The sequence below is a fragment of the Dysidea avara genome, chromosome 6 (assembly GCF_963678975.1).
Source record: "Dysidea avara chromosome 6, odDysAvar1.4, whole genome shotgun sequence".
Taxonomy (NCBI): domain Eukaryota; kingdom Metazoa; phylum Porifera; class Demospongiae; order Dictyoceratida; family Dysideidae; genus Dysidea; species Dysidea avara.
In genome coordinates, this window is record NC_089277.1 from 26,782,278 (window position 1) to 26,802,398 (window position 20,121).

The 20,121-nt window shown below is 36.9% G+C and overlaps 1 protein-coding gene and 3 non-coding genes across 4 annotated transcripts; 2 read left to right on the forward strand and 2 right to left on the reverse strand.

Annotated features, from left to right (window-relative positions):
- Window positions 1–208: 208 nt before the first annotated feature.
- Window positions 209–8,860, reverse strand: LOC136259375 (presequence protease, mitochondrial-like). The gene is made up of 9 exons (XM_066052869.1): window positions 8,805–8,860; window positions 6,570–6,698; window positions 6,296–6,409; window positions 4,589–4,685; window positions 4,327–4,405; window positions 3,103–3,194; window positions 1,797–1,896; window positions 445–513; window positions 209–249 (listed from the first exon to the last, which is right to left on the reverse strand). The coding sequence occupies exons 1-9, from the start codon at window positions 8,858–8,860 to the stop codon at window positions 209–211; spliced, it is 777 nt and encodes a 258-aa protein (XP_065908941.1).
- Window positions 8,861–13,172: 4,312 nt separating this feature from the next.
- Window positions 13,173–13,254, forward strand: Trnas-acu (transfer RNA serine (anticodon ACU)). The gene has a single exon. It is a non-coding gene; the product is annotated as a tRNA-Ser (tRNA).
- Window positions 13,255–13,867: 613 nt separating this feature from the next.
- Trnas-gcu (transfer RNA serine (anticodon GCU)) lies at window positions 13,868–13,949 on the reverse strand. The gene has a single exon. It is a non-coding gene; the product is annotated as a tRNA-Ser (tRNA).
- Window positions 13,950–15,172: 1,223 nt separating this feature from the next.
- On the forward strand, window positions 15,173–15,254 carry Trnas-gcu (transfer RNA serine (anticodon GCU)). Its single transcript has one exon. It is a non-coding gene; the product is annotated as a tRNA-Ser (tRNA).
- Window positions 15,255–20,121: the final 4,867 nt, after the last annotated feature.

The following is a 20,121-nucleotide window of genomic DNA, read 5'->3' on the forward strand; positions in this document are numbered from 1 at the left end:
CTATGCATGCATGCAAGTCTACTAATCTGAGGATGTATGTATTTGATCAGGTATATATGTACACACATACGATACCACTCAAATGCAACATCATCTCACGAGAGTGCAAGTGATTAAAATACTCACTAATTAAAGGGCATGGCACCATTTTGCTTGCAAGTATTCTGTCAATAATCATGGAGTAATTAACCACCTTGCAACAAAGTGATTAAGTTTCCTGGCCTATACTGAGTTTAATAAGGATAGATTCTATAAGCAAGAAGTAGTGCACACCAGAAAACCTAACTCTGAATGTAACCTTGTACAGCTTCTCATGCGTAATGGCATTTTGGCAAGAAGAAATGGCCTGGTTTGGGCTATTTCCATCCGAAAATAAAATCAAAAATTGGTTACATGTATATATGTACGTACATACACACTAACTTAAGTACAAATTTGACATACTTGCGACATACAGAGTTGGCAAACAGTCAATATCAGGTGGACTGTTCTGATCATCTAACAGCTCTAGTTCTGAAGTGTGTACATGCAGTGCTCATATAAACAGTACGTATATACTGGAAATGGTAAAACTATAAATACAGGGATCTGTGTACCTTGATACATGTACATACATACTGTATGTTTGTACGTATGTAGGATAAGGTGATGTATGTATTTCATTGTTAAAGAACTTTTATGACTAATCAAATCAGGTCATGCATGTACGTATGTTGCAGGATAATTCTTTATTAGAACAATACTGTATCAGCTTAATTATTCTTAAAACATGTGTTCAGATAACTGCATAGTAGTATGAAGTTGGTTGATACACATTGTTGATAATACTCTAGCACATACTCTGTTATTAGAATTATCTTGGGATAATATGGTCTAATACGTATAACAGTCATGCGTAATTTATGTACATGAGTATACTGTACATAGATACAGAGTGCTTGGAAATAGACAAACGTTGGGATAAATACTTGTGAGCAAAATGGGTACCACACCCTTTAATTATCAAGTTTTTAATAGCTTGCACTCTTGCGAGGCAATGTTACATTTGAGCGATATGTACCGTACTGTACTTGCATGTAAGACACATAATACTGACTGTATGTACAGAATTAAGACATTCATATTACGTTTCAAGATACAGTGTTTGCTTTACAAACTGTGTCATCCTTCCTCTCAATCTAGCAAAGATGCATATACGTACGTACATATAAAATGGTAATTATTTATTATAAGTGCCTCTGAAAAAGTGTCTGAAGTTCACCGCATTTTTCAGCATTTATAGGCCACTTGCCTGCTGCACTTGAGGCGTTTATTATTTCTAATTGGTTTAAACATTGTGTGAGACACACTGTGACGAGGAAAAAGTGGATTGGCCATACAAGACTACTTGCAGAAGTACTTATAGTACAAGTATATAATATTGTGAAGTGTATAAAACTCCAAGAAGAGTTGGATCCTCGTGGGTTCCTGGGTCCCCTGGTCCTGGGTCCTTGGTCCCCAGGTCTACTGTTTTTACCTACCTATTTATATGTACGTACCTCAAGCAAGCCTAATTACCGCAGACAAACTTGATTACATAGTTTGGTTAGCTGAGTACATCGACACCTGCCTACATACATTGTTACATTTCTGGTTACTCACTAAACATGGGATGAAACATACCCACAGGGAGACCATACTGCCCAGATGGTACCACAGTATTAAAAAAAAAACAGGTAGTATCAAAACCGGTATGACTTAAATATCACTTTACTAGCAATAGCAGTATATCGTTCAGCTCTAATATACAGTAATACCTTTCTTGTATACTTCCTCTTTCTTTGAAGCTGAAAGAGACCCAACCACTTTATCAAGTTTATCAGATTCCAGTGCAGTTTTCTTGGCTTCATAATCATCCTATAAAAAGTAGGTACACTACTAAATGAATACATCTGTTTTTTAATTCGTATAAATGCGTGTTTAATGTGTACGCACGTATGTATGTATACACATGACTTTGTCAATATGTTGTGCTCAGTAGAGTATGCCTGTGCATATCATAATGCAGCAGATAATTATAAAATTTTCTTTCATTCTTATTTCCAGTCTGAGCGATGGTCTCCATGGCTGGTTTTATCGAGATTTAGCTCAACAACCTCATTGCGCATGCGTATATGCACATGTGCACATCACGCCACATTCTTGTAAAACCATCGACTGTCTTTTTCAGCTATTGTAACACATTAGAAATGATTCAGAGTATTCGAAAACACTTATATCAACTCAAAGAAATACTTAACTTGACTCTGTTCACAAGAAAAGTTTTACCGGGTTATGTAACAAACCCGCAATAGTGCGCGAAGGATCCGGTTATCCAAGAAACGAGACCTCTATGGGCGTGTGCATTTCAGCATAGGCGCATCGTGCTAACAAACACATAATACAAGTGTAAGCGTGTCGAAATTGTATTCAGCGAGTGCTTTATTAAAGCGATCCGCCATATGGTGGTTGCCGCAGTGAATGGGTTAAAATACTGAAGTGTTTGTTTTAGTAGAAATTGTACAGTGTATTTCAAAAATCATGCATAAAACCTACTTGAAATTTGGTGGAATTACATACAATTAGTACTGGTAGAATATTGGCAAGATTTAGAATTGTGTGGGAATGACAAGCGAAATACCTCAAACCAGATGATAATTGATGTACACAAGTAAACGAGTGGACGATAAACGACCATCAATAATTGATGCTGAATACCACTGTCTTTGGCCGAATGCTAATGAAGAACGCCACTGCCTGGGGAGCTGGTATGTTGTGGACACCTAGTTTTAAATTGCCTATCAGCTGGGTATAAAAGTTTGTGCATATCTTGTTCTAAACAAGAATCTTGTAGGTTGATGTACAACAAGGCCAATAATTGATTACTTATGCTATATATATATATACAGTCATGTATATTAATTAATTAATTTAGCTTTATACTAAAAGGTTATGGTGCATTGTGTAAATGTGTATCACTGAGTATTACATGTGTATGTACACACAGTACAGCATATTATATGTAAGTTGTAGGTACACCTGTACAAACACATGGTCAATATGTACAACATATGTACAGTATACATATGTACCTCTGGTGTCATCACTAATGTGCTTGTTGTCAAGAAAATATTGCTGGATCTTTTCTTGTAAAAAAGTAGGTGATTTGAGTAACTCCAAAAAAACAACACACACAGCTAATTAAGTAAATGAAAATAAAGAATTCTAGGTAACAACATTATAAATACAGCACTATTATAAGTCATATACGTAGGTTTGGTTTTTAGACATAAGATATGAAACAATACATGCGCATGTGTATACACTAATACACATTCAAGTCCATCTGTATGCACAGGAGTGCATCAAATCCTATGGACAAGAGGAAATGTAACTCCGTAAACAGCGGAATTCAAACATGACTGTTGTGTACCATAATAAGTAACTTTTAAAATTTCTTAATTAGGATATTATGCAGAGTCACATGCTCAAGTATGTCACGTTTCCACTGTAATGAAGCAAAGCTATGGAGGCGAAGTTCAATGGCACGACAAAGGAATAGTAACACAGGCTTAGCAGGACAGTGTTTCTACAGTCACTAATCACGTGAAATCAACCGAAATTATTCCACTTGACTATTCCAAGCTCTACCTTCGACTCGACAATCATCCTATCGAAGCAGCTTTACATAAAGCGATGGAATAGCAGCCCATTCAGTGTATCCCTGTTGCGTACAAGAATGATGTAACCAATCATATACATAGTAACACTGGACGCCATGTTTGAATTTTGCCCGTGGTATTGGTAGTGTACGGAGTTACACACTTCCTTGTCCATAGGATTCGATGAGCGCATTAGGCATAGGGGATGGCCAGACTATAAGGTTGGACCACTTTTATATAATAAACTAGATCATATCAGTGTGACATTTAGTAGAGTAGTCAGTGATACTCTAATACAACATCCAGTGGTTGACTGTACTAATGCATATTTCCTATATCCATGTTCTGTACAGTACTGTATGTGCAACATACGTACAACTGTAAAGTTCCATCATGTGCACTGAAATTGTGTTTCCATTATAACTGTAGCATATGGTCTGGTCGCACCACACTACACTGAACATGTATGACAGCTTTTGTAATAGAATCATACACGCACGCACGCATGCACACACACACGCATGCACCCACGCACACGCACACTCTCACACACAATGTTTGGTAAAGTAGAACACACTATAACATGTAAGGTTCATTGTTGAGTCATATTAACAACTCAGTATAGTGACCATTAATTAAATACCAACCTTGAACTCGTCCACTCTGCTGTTGACCATCAGATTTGGTACAGGATCACCATCATGGTTCCATGTTGGCATCACTGACTACAGTGTATACATGCAATAATTGGTCCTTAATCATTTGTACCATAGCTTATAGATAGTACATACTTATACACACACATATGCACACGTACACACACATGCACACACACGCACACACACACATGCACACACACACACGTACATATATGAGAGACATATGCACATACATATCACAATACATACAGCAATCAAGGTCAGTCCAAAATTGGTAGATTGATACTTAATGCCACGCTCTAAATGATGTAATACAGCCTTAATTCTGTCCTCTGGAAAACCTTCCCTATAAAAGGAAAAAAACAAATGGACAACAATATAGAAGAAAAGGAGCTGTATTTATAACACCACAAGTGGTACGTACATGTACAATACTATATAAATATTATACACCAACTTGGCAAATATCAACATACTATAGCAGTGTTTAGATACAGGCAAACAAACTTGGTCAGAAAAGCAAAGCCTATTCATCTATTACATAATTATATAGCTCAATTTCAATCACATAGTTATGTAGATACATAAATACTCTAATAGAACAGTCATTTTTACTGTTTAGAGGATCAAGTAGACCTACAGTACCTATATGTAGGCACATACAGGGTAATAGTAGCACGTACGTAGAAATACTATAAACTGGATGGCATCAACACATACGTACAGTATTGAATGTACGCACAGTAATTCTCATGCACACATGAACTCTACATATTTTACAGTTTATAAATGAAATATAAATACCTATTACTGCACGTACTGCAAAACACTATACATACTTTTCTATTACCATCTAAAATAAGATTATACTTATCCTTCATTCCACAACATGTACTATATCTTAATGCCAACATATCATACACAAGTACATAGAAAAATTTGGAATTTTCAACTATAGTAGGGACCATAGCACATCGATAAAAGGTACTGAAACAAGCTGGAGTAGTGCACAATATTAAATCACAGTAAAACAATAAGAAGTGTTATATCCCTACTGTGCTCAAGATACCATATATAATGGAAATGCACAGTAGGGATATAACACTTCTTATTGTTTTACTGTGATTTAATATTGTGCACTACTCCAGCTTGTTTCAGTACTTTTTATCGATGTGCTATGGTCCCTACTATAGTTGAAAATTCCAAATTTTTCTATGTAGTTGGTTGTTAACTTTTTTTTGTAAATAATAATTATGACTGGTGAACCCACGCATACTGCATCTGAAATGGTGCCGCACGCCCCAGCTATTATCAATTGTCATCTGAAAAGTGAAGTATCCATTACTGTTGGTTGTCGGCTATGTTCAACCTGTTACAAAACAGTACGAATCAAGAACTGTTTGACAAGCACCTCTGCTATCAAAATAGCCACTATGAAAAATACGGACGATTTCCATTACACAAACGGAAGCCATCACGTGCTATCACTAAATCGACACTTTTCGCTGTCAGCAAAGATGAATGTGACACAAAGAAGGACACTGGTAAGTCCATGAAGAATGCATTATACATACTGCGGTATGCCAAAAGGCACCTGTCGGGACGAAGCAACATTGAACAGTGAAAAACTCAAGCCCGTAGCCTTAGCCATTAACGAGTTACGCTTGTCTGAAGGCATCAGTCAGTCAGTCAGGCACTTACTCACTCGGTCAGTAGAAAATTCCATTAAATAAATTATTTTTAAAATTCCTTAGTAACTTGTTGGAAGCATTTCGGGTCGATCTGATAGCTTTTTTGTGCTTAGTTTTACCTAACCAATACTGCCTCATCATCATCAGGGGAAATTGAGGCTGTGTTTTGGGTGATATTCTCTTGTGGGCCACACCTACTCCTTTGTGGTCCGTACTATACAGTACTATCGTACTGCATGATACGACTACGTACAGACAGACATACTTTGCAACTGTTTCTAAGGTAGAACAAGTGATGTCTTTAACATGACCAACGTCATCTTTGTGGATATCTTGTAGTCCGATGGAGAATGCTGTCTCTCTCATAGAATGGTCATACCTGTTGTGACATACATAAAATACAAATATGCACTCTGATACCACATACTGTACTGTACACTACACAGTACACAAACATGTACACACTACACACACACACACACACACACACACACACACACACACACACACACACACACACACACACACACACACACTACCCTGTAGCTGGAGAGAAGTCAGATCCAATGTTAGCATCAATCAGAGCCTGATAAAGCAAAGAGGCAGGACCAGTGGACAAGAGTGTACACAGAACAGACAAAGTCAGTGACTCCAGTGGATCGAATATACTGCAAAAAGGTGAGCATTATTAGTAAGTAAAGACATAAATGTACTGTAAATATGTACATACAAGCACATAAAGTGCTTTGGATTCAAACAATTATTTGAATATTGTTCAGGCTAATAATTGATAAGGTAACATTTCAAATATGAACACTTCAACCACTTTAATCTTACAGATTATCCGGTAGGTGACAATGTAGAGAAGCCATAGACTATACATGCACTGGATGTATATACAGTATCACTGTTATATGGCAAATTGACAATAAATATGCACAATGGTACATACACAGACAACTAAAGTAGTAAAATGCAATTCAGTACACTTTACGTACGTATGTGTATCACTTGTACAATGCTTGCAGTACGGTACATACAATATATAAATGTTGTTGACAGGACATGTTCAGATTAAAACTAAAATATTAAGCTTAGGTATGTACACATGTACGTGCATACATATGCAAACAAATAATAATAATACGTATACAATTAGACATGTATCTACACTGTAATTCGCACCACCATTCAGTGCCTAAATGTGTATTAGTTGCACATGTGTAACAGTATTGGAAATAAAGCATAGCATTTGAAAAAAAAACAACAAGTAAACTACACACACGTACAATGTGTATGTGTTCATACACTGTATGTGTGCACCTACAGTATGTTAGGCTTTTGTACATACAGTGCACCACCTCAACAAGTAGTATCTAACGACACATATGTACTACATGTAAAGTACACAGAAAAATTTGGAATTTTCCCCTCAACTAGAGTTGGGACCATAGCACATCGATAAAAAGTACTGAAACAAGCTGGAGTAGTGCACGATATTAAATCACAGTAAAACAATAAGAAGTGTTATATCCCTACTGTGCATTTCCATTATGATATCTTGAGCACAGTAGGGACATAACAATTCTTATTGTTATACTATGAATTAATATCATACACTACTCCAGCTTGTTTCAGTACTTTTTATCGATGTGTTATGGTCCCTATTCTAGTTGAAAATTCCAAATATTTCTGTGTACTTGTTTGTTAACTTTTTTTGTAAATAATAATTATGACTGGTGAACCCACGCATACCGTATCTGACATGGTGCCGCACGCCCCAATTATCATCTGAAAAGTAAACTATCCATTATGCTTTGTTGTCAGCTATGTTTAACCCATTACACAGTATTTCGAATTAAGAACTGTTTGAAAAGCACCTCTGCAATCCACGCATACCGAAAGAAAGGTGCCGCACACCCAAGTTATATCAATTATCGTCTGAAAAGTGAAGTATCCATTACACTTCGTTGTCAGCTATGTTCAACCCATTACACAGCAGTATAAATCAAGAACTGTTTGAAAAGCAGCTTTGATATCAAAATAGCCACTATGACAAATATGGACGATTTCCGTTACGAAGGGAAGCCATCATGTGCTATCGCCAAATCGACCATTATCCCTGTCAGCAAAGATGAATGGTACACAAAGGAGGACACTGGTAAGTCCATGAAGAATGCATTGTATGTACTGTGGTATGCCAAAAGGCACCTCTCGGGCTGAAGCGACATCAAATGGTGAAAAAATCAAGCCTGTAGCCTTAGCCGTTATCGAGTTACGCTTGTCTGAAGGCATCAGTCAGTTACTTACTCACTTACTTACTCAGTCAGTAGAAAATTCCGTTAAATAAATTATTTTTAAAATTCCGTAGCAACTTGTTGAAAGTATTTTGGGTCAATCTGAAAGCTAGTTTAGGCTTAGTTTCACCTAACCAATACTGCCTGATTGTCGTTTGGGGAAATTGAGGCTGTTTTTTTGGGTGATATTATTTCGTGGGCCACGTCTACTCCTTTAAGGTCCGTACTATACACTACTATCATGGCGTATGATGTACCACACAGAAGTACATCATACATGCATCATTATTACTATCCTACTAGGACTCTCTAAGAAGGCTACTTAAAGCTCGTAAATACTGGGAGTCAAACTCTACTGGATGCAAAAAAATTTACATAATGGCGAGTTGGTTAAGATTAAGTGTACACATATACAGTATGTATGCAATATGCCACAGCTGGTACTGTACTTTGCACGTACATAACTAGTGACTGTACCTTCCCAGTAAGAAGCTAACACTGACAGTTGTCTGCTTATCAGGATTGGCTGCCATTGTGTCATAAGGACATGACCTTTCTCTACAAAAAGAAATGACAAGGAGATACAGAAACACCAAGAGTAAATAATACTCTATAATATCCAGAAAGACTTGTTGCTGTCAATTTGATGGCCCATACTGGAGATAGGCACTTTCCCTTTTTTATTAACTCTTCGTAACACAAATGCTGTATGTAATAATATACAGTGTATGACCAAGTACAGTACGGGTCATTCCATACCAAATCAACCAAAAAAAATCCTGACCCCATCAGATTTTCATGAAATTTGGCATAGACATGGACTCTACTAAGAAACTTTCTCACACCAAAATTTGGCCAATTCTATTGATCTCCCTTTAAGATATGACCGCTCAAAGTTTATTAGAAAATTTTACAACAGCTTGCACAGGTTTAATAAAATGGCCATAACTTTGTCAGTGATTACCACACAACCTTTCTGTTTAGAATTTTGAAATGCTTATTAAATTCTCTTTCAGGTGATATATAATTTAATATAATTACTCAAAGGAAAAGGTGAAACCACAAAAATGTGACTTTTTCCTTTGATCTTAGTTTTTTCAAAAACGGATATTTTAATTGCTTTCATTTTTTGTTGAAATATTCTTCTAATACCCTTCTTTCATGACAGTAAGTTTGAAGTCGGGATGGCGAAGGGATCATGAGTTATGGCTACATATGTAATTCTTATTGATGTTTACATGCTACCAGGGTATAACTATGAACACTACTATAACAATACGAAATATTAAATTCAATTATAGTATGGAATCTCATTGCAGTGTGGTCAAGTTGTAATACACATACAGTTGGAGGCATAGTACACAGGTATAATCACAATAATTATTAAACAGAAGTATCAATACTCTCCGTTGCTGAAGTCACACCAATATACCCATGTTAAGTATATCAATGCAGTTATGATAACTGGTGCAAATGCTGTCAAAAGTCCATAATAGAGATTTTGTACCATACATTGGGAAGGTTTGGTGCTTAAGTTTGGTGAGGAAAATAGTTCGACAAAATTGTGAAACTTCATAATAGGAGGGTTTTAATTTGGTAAATTGACCAAACAATTTCTCCGCTAACTTTTCTGTTATTATTCTATACAGTCTGTGTGACATGTATAATTTCTTTTGCAGGATCTGTATGTAACATTTTTTGACATAACAGCTATACTTCATAAAATCACAAGGAAAACTTCAGATGGGCAGACATTAGCATTTCCTTGTCATCACAGACACTATAGCAATTTAGGTGGTAGAGTATAGACTGTCTGTGAGATCAAAACCTCTATATATTTACTCTGTATGTACATTGGCATGAATTTTCAAAAATGTGTAACAGTTAGAAGCTGCACCACTGGAAAACTTCATATATGGACATTGGCATAGACAAAAGCATCATTGCATATTTCAAAACCAAAAGATAAATCTGTAAAATAATATTTTCATTGTCTGAAACTTAGTATATCAGTGGGTTACATTCATTACTGGACATATGTGTAGCAGTTAAGTATTCTGATTAATCCTTATTGATTGTACAACCTGACAGTGGTACTATATATGTCTAGCAATGAATGGAATCCATAATATGACTGTATTTTCAACAAATCCTTACCATTTCACACACTTTTTGTGTTGCTTTTCATGAACTAATGAATGAAATTTAGGCCACTTAGCTTAGATTATCATATTTTTACAATTGATAAAATTATAAAATTTTAGTCCGCATAGATTAAGCAGTGTACCCAATCAAACAAGCTATGCTAAGTAACTTTTGTACGCATATTATAGCGAAAAGAATTTGGATCCCTATGTAAGTATGTAGTAGTTGATGCATATTTAGCTTTTCACATAATTGCTTGCATAACTTATTCTAAAGCAGTAATCAAAAATGCCCTGTGAATTTTTTTGCTTTACCACTAAATGTTGTATATGTACTGTAGGATATCTTAGAAAAATCAGGAGTTGTAGGTCAGTAATTTACTACTCATGCATACTTAACTCAAAAATTAATGAAAATTGGTTTACATTATTGGTGCCCAATTCATAGGCGGATCCAGGATTTTTGGTGACTGGTTTCTGATCTAGAGCATTGCTAAATTTTTGGGTAAAGACCAAAAAAAAGGTTATCACCTGCTCAGAATAACTTCCCTCCACTAACTATATAAAATATTACTGATGTAGTGCATAAATATCCTTACTTATAGCTATAAAGCTTGCTACATTGCTGCTCTGAATACTGTGACTGCTTTATTAGAGTGATCGACTGCTCTATTAGAGTATCTTGATCTGAACGTGACTGGTTTCCGGAAACCTCATAAACCCCCCTGGAGCCACCCCTGCAATTGTATGTAACTGCTCCAAATTTCATGATCATAGCACATTCTATTACTGAGTTACAAAATTTTAAAACCATTACTAGGTTTTGGAACAGTGCACTATCCCCCCCTGGAGTTTTCTTTGCACTGGTACTTTCTTGTGATTTTATGAAATATAGTTGTTACATACATATGTCAAAAAAAAACTTTGCATACAGATAGCTATTACAAAACAAATGATACATGTCGGAGACGCTACGGAACAACAGAAAAGTTTGGCAGTAATGAAAATTAAAACCCTCCAATTTTAATGGAGGCCTATTATGAAGTTTCACAATTATGTCTAACTTTTTCCCTTACCAAATTTACAGTACCATAAGATAATTTATAACCAAACCTTCCCAATATATGGCAAACAATCTCTATTATGGACTTTTGATGTTATTTGCACCAGTTATCATAATTGCATTGATATACATAACATGGGTATATGTGACCCAGTCTGAGATATCGCCCATGTCAGCAGATTCGATTTTTCACCCAAGATACAAAGCTACATAATAAACTATCTAATCCTACAATCAAAATCAGCTAGACTTGAGTGGTCTGGTTTTGCTGGTTGCTTTTCCCAAGCCCAGTGGTGATCCATACGTGCGGTGTGGGGCCTTAATGGAGCTCTGGTTAGCCTGGGGATGACTGTATGTGGCTGTACAGCTCTGCGGTGTTGAATAAGTACCTCTGCTGTGAATTTCCATTCATTTTAGCCAATTTTGAGACCTCAATTTTTGAACACCATTTTGCTCGCCTTCCAGCCCCCCCCCCCCCCCCCCCCCACTTCCCACCGCTTTTGCAGCTCGCCTGATACAGTCAACCTCAGTTTAAAAACTATCTAAAATGGCGGGAAACTTAGTTGTTGGCTACTTGCACAGTGGATGCTCTGGAAGGTAACTGGTGTTTCTCAATACTTTCAAATAGGTGATAAGACCGGTCTTCCCAGACTGGGTCACATATTGATGTGCCTTCGACAATGAAGAGTATTGATACTTCTGTTTAATCTTGTGATTATACCTGTGTACTATTCCTCCAACTGTATGTGTATTACAACTTGACCACACTCTAATGAGCTTCCATACTATAATTAAATTTAAAAGTTCATAGTTATATCCCGGTAGCATGTAAACATCAATAAGAATTACGTATGTAGCCATAACTCATGATCCCTTTGCCATCCCAATTCCAAACTTACTGTCATGAAAGAAGGGTATTAGAAGAATATTTCAACAAAAAATGAAAGCAATTAAAATATCCGTTTTTGAAAAAACTAAGATCAAAGGGAAAAGTCACATTTTTGTGGTTTCACCTTTTCCTTTGAGTAATTATATTAAATTATATATCACCTGAAAGAGAAGTTAATAAGCATTTCAAAATTCTAAACAGAAAGGTTGTGTGGTAATCACTGACAAAGTTATGGCCATTTTATTAAACCTGTGTAAGCTGCTGTAAAATTTTCTAATAAACTTTGAGCGGTCATATCTTAAAGGGAGATCAATAGAATTGGCCAAATTTTGGTGTGAGAAAGTTTCTTAGTAGAGTCCATGTCTATGCCAAATTTCATGAAAATCCGAAGGGGTCAGGATTTTTTTTTTGGTTGATTTGGTATGGAATGACCCGTACTTAACATGAGCATGCCAGACAAGGTGGCTGAGTGGTTATGGCAATGGGCTGCTGATGAACAGAGTTATGTACATGTGGGTTTGAATCACATTGTTGTAAACTAAAATGCTACTGTGTAGCATTTTTCCATTGCTACTAGTTCTATAGCAAATAATTAATAATTTTTAAGTGTTACAGAATGTTTTGGTAAATACACAGTTATGTAAGTAAGTAAACATGTACAGAAAATCCTGCTAAAATGTTCATTCTATAGTAATACATTATCACCAGTAATTTAAGAGTCATTTTTTGACCATAACCAAAAGCAATCAGACAAGGTGGCCGAGTGCTTAAGGCGATGGACTACTAATCCATTGTGCTCTGCACGCGTGGGTTCGAATCCCATCCTTGTTGATTTTATTTTTTTCAATGCATTTACCATATAGTATTTTGGAGCACATTGACAAATTTTTACCAGACTCCATGATAACTGTGACACAAATTTGTAGTGTGCATGCACAGTACATCATAGCCAAGTAATGTTTTTAAAATTGTGACTGCAATACTGTAGTATATCCTAACACGGCATAAAAGTAAATATTCGGAACAAACACTGCATGCAAACATTTAGTGTGATGAGTTGAGGTATCATTTACACAGGGTGTATTTCTACATTTTTCGTTACAGCAGAAGTTATTGGACATATGATAAAGTATCATACAACTTCCTACACTGTATGTAGCATCTCTTAGTGGATACTTTTGGACAAAGAAAGTCTTGTTGCAACATTTGTACAATGTACCTGTATATCACTAGGTTACCCAGTTTCACAATAATAAATTACGAGTTACGAAAGGACGTACAGCTATAGGCCTCAGCTAATGGAGCTAACTTAGCAACACCATACTAATACCAGAAATGGGTACCAAAATTTATGACCTTATACTGAGAGATTTAACAACAGTAGAAAAGCGTTAATTAGGGCAGTGACCTATTTACTTTGTATTACATAGAAGGAGAAAAAAAACAACAAGGATAGGATTCGAACCCACGCATGCAGAGCACAATGGATTAGCAGTCCATCGCCTTAACCACTCGGCCACCTTGTCTGATTGCTTTACTTATGGTCACAATTATGTTGCTGTACTGTTGAACCACTAAGGCGTACATGCATTAAGTACTGTACTTTATCACAAAGAAAATCATTGTTTTTACAGGTATAAGGTGGAGATGTAAACACTGCTTTTTAAAATACTGAGATATTGTACTGTAGAGACCTGCTGTACATGTATGTATGTATGCATCAAAAGGCAACTGCTATAAAAAGGTTAGCTGCTATGTAAATGAGGTTACATTTTGTTTTAATTGTACTGTACTATCTTAGAACAGACAGCTCCACATACTGTGAATGGGGAGATCATAAGCATCACACCTTCAGTGCTTATAAGCCCCAGTCCATCAAATTAAAACATACAGTACGATGCACACCAATATACAGCTGTACGTTTGTGTAACCCAGTTACTACAACAGATCTTCTAAACAAAAGACACTGTATAAAGGTAGTCTCAGGTGTACAGCTTGTATGTACTGTACATATGTACCTTCACTGTATGTATGGAATTGGGCACTGGCCTACATGTCCTTAACAAACACAATACCTACAAACTTAAGCAAGGTAATGACATTTATGAGTTTACAACAGCAAGCTCTAATGCAATGTAGCTGTGTATGTACGTACATACACATGGCTTGCATGCATGAAGATAAAAACTAACAGTTTAGTGTTTCGTTACTAGCAAATGTGTGTGTATCATGAACAGCATATGTGGCTTTTGTTCTTAAAATGAAGTGGGCCTCCATTATCCAAACACCTGTAGTGCTCAGATACAGTGTATGCAAGTCACACAGTTTGGTAGCTACAACTATCCGCAGGCTTTAATAAAATACTCTAATAGAACATACAACTGTTAGCAAAATACTCTAATAAAACAGTCACTTGTAGTGGTCCGATAATCAAGGATTGTACATGTGTTTCATTACTGCAGTTACAACACAATAAACATACTTAAAGATACTGTCTAAACAGAGAAATATAATCTGGTTTTTGTAATCACAGTATATATAATTATATGCCTGTTATTTGCTCATGTGTATGTGCAATTACTAAAATATTGTGTCGTCTATGTATGAATTGTTGTACTGTATGCTGTCCACTTTGAAAATCATCACTAACACAAACTGTCCCTTTTATACTCCTTGACATGTTCAAGGCTTACAGTGAAAATCACAACAGTAGATAAAACTGTTTGAAACAAAACACATCTGTGCAAGGACAAGGTGGCCGAGTGGTTAAGGCGATGGACTGCTAATCCATTGTGCTCTGCACGTGTGGGTTCGAATCCCATCCTTGTCGGCTGAGATTTTTTTTTGCTTGGAAACCCTACACTATACCTTGATAAAGACAAACCTTTTTGAACTTCTTCACACATATAAATACCAAGTGACTATTTATACGATACATATTATCTAATCAAAAACAGCCAAGCTGTAAATAAAGGTGCGGCCCCAAAAAAGGCCATGGTGAAAAAAGATGTGAAATCCAAGGTGGCGGCCAAGAAATGGCTGTGATGGTAGGTTAATGGTTACATTTTAATAACAACAATTCAGGTGAATTTGGTGCCAAGACCAAGCGGCACAAAATTCACCTGAATTGTCGTTATTAAAATGTAACCATTAACCTACCATCACAGCCATTTCTTGGCCGCCACCTTGGATTTCACATCTTTTTTCACCATGGCCTTTTTTGGGGCCGCACCTTTTTTTACAGCTTGGCTGTTTTTGATTAGATATCACTTCTTTTTGTATTTGTATACTGCAAAGCTGGCCTATGGCTGGCTTTGGGGCTTTTTTAACCCATGTGTTTTTTTCTTTACTACAGGAAGAAGAAAATAACTTAAAGAAGAATTTTAGTACTTCAATTATTTTTGATTTTATTAGTAATTGTACAAATTATATACATATATTTATTACAGGCCCATTATTCCCCACAGGATATTTTTTTGCAGCTGATCTCTCTACTGGGTGACTTGAAATGTAGCTGAACTATATACAGGATGGTTTCTTTGTAGCTGAACTCTCTACAAGGTACCCTCTTCTAGCTGGTCTCTCTACAGGGTATTTTGTTTCTAGCTGAACTCTCTACAGGTGATTTGTTTGCAGCTAAACTCTCTACATGGTGGTGTCTTTGTAGCCGAACTCTCTACTTGATGGTTTCTTTGTAGCTGAACTCTCTATAAGGTGACTTCGTCTAGCTGAACTCTCTACAGGGTGATTTTTTTGCAGCTGAACTCTCTGCAGGGTGATTTGTTTGCAGCTGAACTCTCTACATGATGGTTTCTCTGTAGCTGAACTCTCTACAAGGTGACTTCGTCCAGCTGATCTCTCTACGGGGTGATTTGTTTCTAGCTGAACTCTCTACAGGTGATTTTTTTTGCAGCTAAACTCTCTACATAGTGGTTTCTTTGTAGCTGAACTCCCTACATGATGGTTTCTTTGTAGCTGAACTCTCTTCAAGGTAACTTCTTCTCTACAGGGTGATTTGTTGTAGTTGAATTCTCTACAAGTTGGTTTGTATGAGGCTGAACTCTCTATACATGGCGGTTTCTTTGTAGCTGAACTCTCTACAGAGTGATTTGTTTGCAGCTGAACTCTCTACATGATGGTTTCTTTGTAACTGAACACTCTACAAGGTGACTTTTTCTAGCTGATCTTTCTACAGGGTGAATTGTTGTAGCTGAACTATCTACATGGTAACTTCTTCTAGCTGATCTCTATACAGGGTGATTTGTTTGTAGTTGAATTCTGTACAGGTGGTTTCTTTGTAGCTGAACTCTGTGCATGATGGTTTCTTTGTAGCTGAACTCTTTACAAGGTGACTTCTTCTAGCTGAACTCTCTACGGGGTAATTTCTTTGTAGCTGAACTCTCTATATGATGGTTTCTTTGTAACTGAACTCTCTACAAGGTAACTTCTTCTAGCTGATCTTTCTACTGGGTGATTTGTTTGCAGCTGAACTCTCTACATGGTGGTTTCTTTGTTGCTGAACTCTCTACAAGGTGAATTCTTCTACCTGATCTCTCTACAGGGTAATTTGTTTGTAACTGAACTCTGTACAAGTGCGTTTTTGTGGGTAATCTCACTGCAGGTTGATTTGTTTGTAGCTAAACTCGCTAAAAGGTGATTTTGCTTGTAGCTGAACTCCTTGCATTGTATCTAGTTTCTAGCTGATCTCTCTACAAGGTGATTTGTTTGTAGCTGATCTCTCCACAAGTTGATTTGTGTGTAGCTGATCTCTCTGCAGGTTGATTAATTTGCAGCCGATCTCTCTACAAGGTAATTTGTTTGTAGCCGAACTGTCTATAAAGTGATTTATTTGTAGCTGATCTCTCTGCAGGTTGATTTGTTTTAGCTGAACTCTCTACAGGGTGATTTACTTGTAGCTGAACTCCTTACATTGTGTCTAGTTTCTAGCTGATCTCTCTACAGGGTGATTTGTTTGTAGCTGATCTCTCTACAAGTTGATTTGTGTGTAGCTGATCTTTCTACAGGTTGATTTGTTTGTAGCCGATCTCTCTACAGGGTAATTTGTTTGTAGCTGAACTCTGTACAAGGTGCTTTTTTGTAGGTGATCTCAATACAGGTTGATTTGTTTGTAGCTGAACTCACTAAAGGGTGATTTGCTTGTAGCTGAACTCCTTACATTGTGTCTAGTTTCTAGCTGATCTCTCTACAGGGTGATTTGTTTGTAGCTGATCTCTATACAAGTTGATTTGTGTGTAGCTGATCTCTCTGCAGGGTGATTTGTTTGTAGCCGATCTCTCTACAAGGTAATTTGTTTGTAGCTGAACTATCTATAAGGTGATTTGTATGTAGCTAATCTCTCTGCAGATTGATTTGTTTTAGCTGAACTCTGATTTGTTTTTAGCTTATCTCTGTACAGGTTGATTTGTGTGTAACTGATCTCTCTACAAACTGATTTGTTTGTAGCTGATCACTCTGCAGGTTGATTTGTTTCTAGATGATCTCTCTACAGGTTGATTTGTTTGTAGCTGAACTCTCTGCAAAATGTTTTGTTTGTAGTTGATCTCTCTACAAGGTGATTTTTTGTAGCTGACCTCTCTTCAGGGTGATTTGTTTCTAGCTGATATCTCTACAGGGTGATTTTTTGTAGCTGACCTCTCTTCAGGGTGATTTGTTTCTAGCTGATCACTCTACAGGTTGGTTTGTTTGTAGCTGAACTCTCTACAGGGTGATTTGCTTGTAGCTGAACTCCTTACATTGTGTCTAGTTTCTAGCTGATCTCTCTACAGGGTGATTTGTTTGTAGCTGATCTCTCTACAAGTTGAATTGTGTGTAGCTGATCTCTCTGCAGGTTGATTTGTTTGTAGCTGATCTCTCTACAAGGTAATTTGTTTGTAGCTGAACTGTCTATAAGGTGATTTGTTTGTAGCTGATCTCTCTGCAGGTTGATTTGTTTTAGCTGAACTCTCTGCAGGGTGATTTGTTTGTAGCTGAACTCCTTACATTGTGTGCAGTTTCTAGCTGATCTCTCTACAGGTTGATTTGTTTGTAGCCGATCTCTCTACAGGTAATCTGTTTGTAGCTGAAGTCTCTATAAGGTGATTTGTTTGTAGCTGATCTCTCTGCAGGTTGATCTGTTTTAGCTGAACTTTCTACAGGGTGATTGCTTGTAGCTGGACTCCTTACATTGTGTCTAGTTTCTAGCTGATGTCTCTACAGAGTGATTTTTTGTAGCTGAACTCTCTACAGGGTGATTTGTTTCTAGCTTATCTCTCTACAGGTAGATTTGTGTTGATTTGTTCATTGCTGATCACTCTAAAGGTTGATTTGTTGCAGCTGAATACCCTGCAAAGTGTTTTGTTTGTAGCCGATCACTCTAAAGCTGAACTCTCTCCACAGTGACTTGTGTGTAACTGAATTCTGTGTAACTGAATTCTCTAGAGAGTGACTTAATTGTAGCTGAATTCTCTACACAGTGCATGACTTGTTTATAGCTGAACTTTCTTCAGTGTGACTTGTAATGTTCTGAATCTCTATAGTGATATATTTGCTTAACTCTCCACATGGTGACTGTCTTCTTGCTGAACTGTCTATAAGATTAACTGTTTGCAGCTGAACTCCCTACAGAATAACTTGTGATGTAATAAAATTCTATAATGGAATAAATAAATTAGCCGAATGCTCTATTAGGGTGACTGTTCTATTAGAGTATCTCGATCTCGCATTTGCTACACGGAGTTGGCTTTCGAATCATAACTCAGTGGTTTGTAATCCGATTCTTCTGTACTACTGCAAGGACTTTCTATGAAGATTATTCCAGCTATACACCGATTTTCAGCTCATTGCTCTAAGCGGTTTGCCTAGTAGGCGTGAAAACTAATACTTTTTTATTCATAAAAATCGATCGCGTAATTGTGACACAGGTTGGGTTTTGTGTCATATCTCCGTGGTCTTTATCTCGATTCCTTTCAAACCACCAAAAGGCACTCCTACGATGGTTACTCCATCTACATAGCAATTTTCAACTCATTCCATGAAGCGGTTTACCCTGTAGGCGTGACAACAAATCGATCTTGTTGTACGCGAATAATCGGTCATAACTCCTGAACCATTCATCGGATTTGTACCGAATTTGATGCTAGGATTCGCCGTTGGACTCCCTTTCTGTGTGCCAAATTTCAAGGCGATCGGAATACGCGTTTGCTTGTTATAGCAATTTTTGCAAGTGTGCGAAAAGACGAAGAAGAAAAAAAAAAAAAAACGAAGAAAAAAAAACGAAACTTTGGCAGCTCGTATCTCGGAAATGGCTTGAGCGATTTCCTTCAAATTTGGAATGTAGACTCCCTTGGCTAGCGGGCAACTGTGTAGCAAATTTGGTTCCAATCAGATAAGTGATCACCGAGATACAAAGGTGTGAAAATGACGTTTTCGTTCTTCCTGTCAATATACTCACGATGTGGCGCGCCGGCTTCTTGGGCTACACGACACACTACCGTGTGTCTTGATAGCATTATATAGGGGTGGGCAATATCTTTAAAAACAAATATCAGGCACATTATCTCGATAACTACTAATATTGCAATATATCTCTTGAATAACTCACAACTAGTCCATATCAACTGACTTGCCTGTCCAATTTGTTTTCAAATTCCAAGAACACTGATTCATTGCATATAGTAGTTGATTGTCACTACCTAGGA